General features: G+C 47.8%; 1 protein-coding gene across 1 annotated transcript; it reads right to left on the reverse strand.

The window, feature by feature from the left end:
• Nucleotides 1–2,864: 2,864 nt before the first annotated feature.
• On the reverse strand, nt 2,865–4,673 carry LOC123251247 (homeobox protein HMX1-like). Its single transcript, XM_044680463.1, has 2 exons — nt 4,403–4,673; nt 2,865–3,484 (listed from the first exon to the last, which is right to left on the reverse strand). Exons 1-2 carry the CDS (start codon nt 4,671–4,673, stop codon nt 2,865–2,867), a joined length of 891 nt encoding a protein of 296 aa, XP_044536398.1.
• Nucleotides 4,674–5,918: the final 1,245 nt, after the last annotated feature.

Raw genomic sequence — 5,918 nt, forward strand, 5'->3', positions numbered from 1 at the left:
CACTTTTAGGAACTGTGACTGTTTGGCCTGGAGAAGAGAAGATGCAGGGAGAACATGAGAGCTGTCTTCATATAGTTGTAGAATTATCACAGAGAAAGGCAGTCATGCAGAATTGTTTTATTGGGTCCCAAAGAGTAGACCAGTAGTAGAAGGCAGGATTTGTCAAGAGACAAAAATGAGCTCAGATTAGGGAAGGATTTCATAACAAACTGAGCTGTTCCAAAGTGGTCTGTTCTACCTCAGACCACAATCACTAGAAACTTTAAAGAGACTGATTGACCATTTATCAGATGTTCCGTAGAAGAGCTTAGTGTTCAGATAGGGGTTCACCTAATGGATCTCTAAGGTCTTCTTTTTAAACCTTTACCTTCCTCCCATCTTAGAATCAATACTATATATTGGTTCTAAAGCAGAAGAGTAGTAAGGGCTAGGCAAAGGGAGTTAAATGATTTGCCTGGGGTCACACAGCTAAGAAGTATCTGAGGACAGATTTGAACCTAGGACTTCTCATCTCCTGGCCTGGATCTTTATTCACCTAGTCACCAAGCTGCCCCACCCCGTCTGGGTCCTTTGAAGTTCAGGTTTTGTTATGCTCTCTCCAAAGCTCTTAGTTCACACATACCCTCCAGACTCCACAATTTGGGTCAGTGTTCAACTAGGCTGCTTGCTGCCCCATCAATTTGCTTCAGAGGCAATGCAATTCCTCACAAACACGACTGTGATTTGAGGGACATTGAGAGGTCTTTTCCCTTCCTGAAACTCTCCTGCCCACATTTCCTGTTGCATTATTTGGATCATGGATTTCTTTAGCAGTCTGGTAAAATCTCATGATTGTATTTTTAAATGCATAAAATAAAATATAAAAGGTTACAAAGGAAATGGATTGTGTTGAAATTCAGTTATCATAATATTTTTAAATCACACACCAAAGGTCAAGAATTCTTTGTCTAAGACCACCCTCAGGGATTGTTCATATGGACAGAAAGGATGAAATTCCCTTGGTGAGGAGGAATAGATAGCACTCACAGTAATGTTAGATCACTTTTAAAGCATACTTCCAATTTTCTAACATCCCTTTGTTTGGGGGGGGAGGGGGATTGCCTTATTGGAGTCACTAATGACTCAACTCAATGAGGCCTCCCAATAGGATTTGAAGATCTCAGGTCAGAGAAAGAGGGCCAGGAGAATCTATGCTTTGCTCATCTTCTTTCTGAGGCACATTGACTTGCTCAAGGTTCATATCTTCCATCAGGATAAACCCTTTGGTAGCTAAAGGCCTGAAATAATAGATTTGTATCTATTATGGAGTAAGAATGGATTTCAGGATATAGAAAATTAAAAGTAAGTATTTGAAGACAGTCTTAAAGATCATCCAATTCAACCTGTTGATTTTCCAGATTTAAAAAAAAACAAAAAAACAAAAAAACAACAAAAACTGAGGTTTGGAGAAATTCGTGTCTGAGTGAGTTAATGTCAGGGTGAGCTTTGAACTCAGTTCTTCAACTCCAGTACCCTTCCTACTTTGCATTTGGCTTCTCAGTCTGAACTGCACTCCAATTCTTCCCCTTTTCCCATCCTATAAACTTTCAGGAAAGGTTGTGTTAGGTGACTATGTGTGGTGGGAGGCAGAGTGCAGCATGGGAATTGTGAGGCCTTTTAAAAGGATAATAGATGGTCAGGAGTGAAGGTGGGGAAGAACTAGAGGCAGCTACTTTGAGGAAGAACATAACCCCTTTTTACTTCTAAGATTGCTGATTTCCCACCATGGTTAGAGGAGGCTGGCGGCTAATAGAAATTCAAGGAGAGCAGACAACATTGAGTTGGATTTTTGTTTTGTTTTGCCTTGAAGTGAAAATAAGAGAAGCAGAATGAGGGACCTTGGAAAAGCAAAGATGTGACAGAGAGAAGGTTGGTGTGCTGAAGGGTCAGGAAGAACTGGGTGTCAGGGCTGGGAGGGTTATAATGGAGGATGATGTGCAGTTACTGCCAGCTATGATGAGCTGAGGATGTTGCTGGGCCCATCTCACCAATGCTGTACAGTCTCCTGGATCCCTTGCATTCTGGGGAAGTAGGGAAGGGGCTTAGGGAGTGCCAGGACTTAGTCCAACAAATGGGATCAAATTCACCTTTGTGAGGATGGCCTGAGAAGGACCCAGACATATCCTGGGAACTGAACTTCACTGTCCTGCAGGGAGTAAGAAGCTATCCCTTGATCTAGAGAAATTTGGGTTAGACACTGCTGAGGGAAGATGCCCAAATGACTGCCTTCCCTCTGACTCCTGGACTTGGTTGGGTGAAAAAGGTGGTCTTGGGACAATGATTCTCATAACCGGGTCTGAAAGGAGTGCAGGGGGATGGGGAGAAATGGTGGAGCAGATGAAGAGAGCAAATAAATCCCTCAGGAAAGCGAAAGGTTTGCATAGAAATATTTGGTAATAGGGGTTTGAAACTGAAGAAATAAACAGGAGGAAGAAGGGGAAATATTTGGGGGAAGATAAATTAAAGGTACCAAAAAATAAAGGAATTGGGGAATTCTAGTATTTAGGATTTAGTGAGAGTTAAGAAAGGAAGAAAGGTGGATAGAGGAGAGAGGGAGGGAGAAGGAGAAGGAGGAGAAGGGGAAGGAGAAGAAGAAGAAGAAGAAGAAGAAGAAGAAGAAGAAGAAGAAGAAGAAGAAGAAGAAGAAGAAGAAGAAGAAGAAGAAGAAGAAGAAGAAGAAGAATGGGGTAAATCAACAGAGAGGGGAATGGAGAAAAGAGAAAGGAGACAGCAAAGATGCTCAGAGAAGTGAAGGGGGGAAGATAGGAAAAAATGTGTGTAGGGGGGTAGAAAGTCTAGCGCATGAGGGAAGAAAAGGGAGGCTATTATACATCTCCGTCGAGAAGACTGAAATATTTGCCTGGCCGGGGGAGGCAGAGGTAGGGGAAGCTGTGCCCGGGGTACAGGAGGGGAAGAGACAGCGGCAAGAGATAGCGACTGAGGAAGGCCGAGTCCTTGTAAAGGGTCGGCATCTCCGGGGCCTGATCGGACGCCTGGGTACCCACTGGCCCATCGGGCTCGGCAGCCAGCTGTCTCTTCAGTTTGTTTCTGCGGTTTTGAAACCAAATCTTCACCTGCGTCTCGGTGAGCTGCAGGGAGGCAGCCAGGCCCGCACGCTCTGCGCTGCTCAGGTAGCGCTTCACGTCGAACGTAGCCTCCAACTGGAACACTTGACTCTTGGAGAAGATGGTCCTGGTCTTCTTTTTGCTGGACTGCGGTCCAGAAGATGGCCCCGCTCGGCACTCGCTGCGGTCTGTGGTGTCGGGGCTGCTCCCTCTGGGACAGAGCAGCTCCCTAGGCACTGAGACCCCTTGGAGGCCTCCGCCTGCCCCTCTACACTGGTCCGGGTCCCAGCCACGCGTCTGGCTTGTGCTCCTGCTCCTACTTGGGTTCCGGCTCCGGCTCCGGCTCCTGCTCCGGCTTGGACTACTGCTCTCTGCCTTTCCTGCCAGATGGAACAACTCGGATGATGAGACCCGCCTGATACTAAAGGGCAGAGGATCGGGCCTCTATCCTTCCCTCACTTTCACCCCTTTCTCTTGCCCTAGGCTTTATACAATTTTCATCCTCCTCTTTCAGTTCCTCCTTCCTCTTCCTCCTTACCCTATTCTTCCCTCTCTTCGTTTTCTTGTGGATATCCTCTCCATTTCCTTCCCTTTCTTTTCCTCCTCTCCTTTCTCTGATCTTCTCTATCCTCTCCCTCCTTTTTCTAGTCATCTTCCTTCCCTCTTCCTCCTCCTCCATCACTTCCTTTTCCTCCTGCTCCTTCCTCCTCTATGATCTCCCTCCTCCCCTCCAGAAATCTGCAGCCTCCCCACTCCATATGGGTCTTGATACACTGGGATAGGGCCTACTCCCACCCCCACCGCACCACCTTTAGTCCTCAAGGAAGTAAGTGGAAGGAGAGAAAATATCACTACCCTACCGGCACTCCAAACACACATACATGCAGAATAGGGGCTGAGTGTATTGAAGGAGGAAAGGTGAGGGGAAGTAGGGAGGAGAGAGGTAAAGAAGAGCCCAATGAGGATATAGTTATCCAGAGGAACCTAGACCAGATTTGGGGATTCAGAGAAGGATGAGGAGTGGGAAAGGAACCACAGATTGATATTCTCAAATCCAAACAGGCTTTTACGGAATATGAGTCTAATCTGTTCATTTGATAGAGAGATAGACTGAGCCTCCGACTGTCTGGTCTGGACTAGATAGGACCCAGGTATCTGGAATTCTAGTCAAGAGTTCTCCCCAACCCACGGAGTTGCCCCTCACGTGGCATATGCGAAGAAAAATCGGGGGGATAGAAGTCTAGGGGTTAGGGAAGGGAGGAGGGTACAGAGAGAGGGTGGAGGAGCAGCTTGCCTACCAGAGCCGAGATCGCGCCTCCCGACCTCCACAGCCACCGCTGTTTCCTCCTCCTCCTCCTCCTCCTCTGGGTCCTCGTAGTGCTGAGGCTCATGGGCTGGGCTAAGTCCCCGAGGCCCCCAGCAGTATCCAGGCCTCCGCGCCCCCCGCAGATCCGGCCGGAGGATGCTGTCGATGGTGAAAGTGCGGGGGCCCAGCGACTGGGCAGGCTGAGGCCGGGGCTGCGGCCGAGGGCCAGAGAGGCGGTCGCCCACCTGCTCTTCACGGCTCATGGCTTTCCAGTCCAGGCTTCGTCTCCACCCCACGCCCGGGAGCCCCAGGCCCGGGCCTCCTCCGAACAAGCCCCGCAGCCCCCGGGGCTCCACTCTAGCCGCAACCTCAGCGGTGGGCGGAGCCCGAACCTCTGCTTGCGCCTTGCAGCTGAGCGGAGATTCGGTCGTGGATTGGCCAAGCTGAGGGCAGGGGTGGAGCCTGGGAGGAGCCAAAGGGAAAAGGGGAGAGCAAGAGACCGGGAGAGAATAGGGAAGAGGGAAGCTGAATCAGAAAGAGAGAGAATCGAGGAGGAGAGAAAGAAGAGGGAAGAGGAAAGCGAACAAGGGAGGAGGGGAAACGGAGAAGAAAAGGGAAAAGTGGAGGAGGGAGAAGAAAGGGGACAAAAAGACGAGAAGAAGAAAAAAGAGATTTAAAAGGATTTAAAAGGAAGGAGAAAAGAGGCTCTCAAAAGAAGAGCATCCGCCGGTTCACTCCCTCCCCCTACACACACGCACACACACATTTTGCCCGCTTCATTGCCTCTGCTTACCTAGGCCTGAAATACCTTGCCATACCCAATTTACTTCTTACATTTATAGGCATCCTTTAAAGCCCTCTTCACATGCAAGCCATCTCCTGGGGACCTTCTCTAAACTCCCCATTCTATAAAGATATCTCATCCTCACCCTGTGCCCCTCAGACTTACTTGTGGGTGTATGTTCTTCATCTGGGTTTGCAGTTTATTTTCCTACTGATCTGTGACCTACTGAGGACTCCATTCTTAACCCCTCCCCCAGTACCAAGTTCATCGGATAAAAAATAGTCGTTCAATTAAGCTGGATCGAATCTAATTTGTTTGGAATATATACTCTGCAAGGTGGGGGGAAATGGCAGAGAGAAGACTGAAAAGGTAGGTTGGCCTTTATTAGGGAGGGCCTTTAATGATAGGCTTTGGAACTAGAACTATATATAATTTTATATATACATATATATAATTGAGGATGTCCAAATTAGGAGTTTTGAGGAGGATAGAAGGATAATTAGAAATGCATGGGGAAATTAGTTTGATCTGATATCCAGAAGAGGAGGAAAGGGAAGTAAGAGAAAGAGATTATAGTGAAAGGAGGAGGGAAAAGGAGGCCAGAGAGTGAAACGGAAGAAGAGAAAGTGGAAACGTGTGGGTCTCAAACTTGACGTTGCTACCTGTCACTTAACTTCTCTGAGACCCAGTTTCTTCTTCAGTAAAACACAGAGGTATAAACAGC

The sequence above is a fragment of the Gracilinanus agilis genome, chromosome 6, assembly GCF_016433145.1.
Source record: "Gracilinanus agilis isolate LMUSP501 chromosome 6, AgileGrace, whole genome shotgun sequence".
Lineage (NCBI taxonomy): Eukaryota > Metazoa > Chordata > Mammalia > Didelphimorphia > Didelphidae > Gracilinanus > Gracilinanus agilis.

Coding starts and splice junctions, on each gene's coding strand:
- LOC123251247 (XM_044680463.1), bottom strand. CDS start 4,673: ATGAGCCGTGAAGAGCAGGTGGGCGACCGCCTCTCTGGCCCTCGGCCG. Junction 3,485..4,402: donor GAGGCGCGATCTCGGCTCTG/GTAGGCAAGCTG, acceptor TCCATCTGGCAG/GAAAGGCAGAGAGCAGTAGT.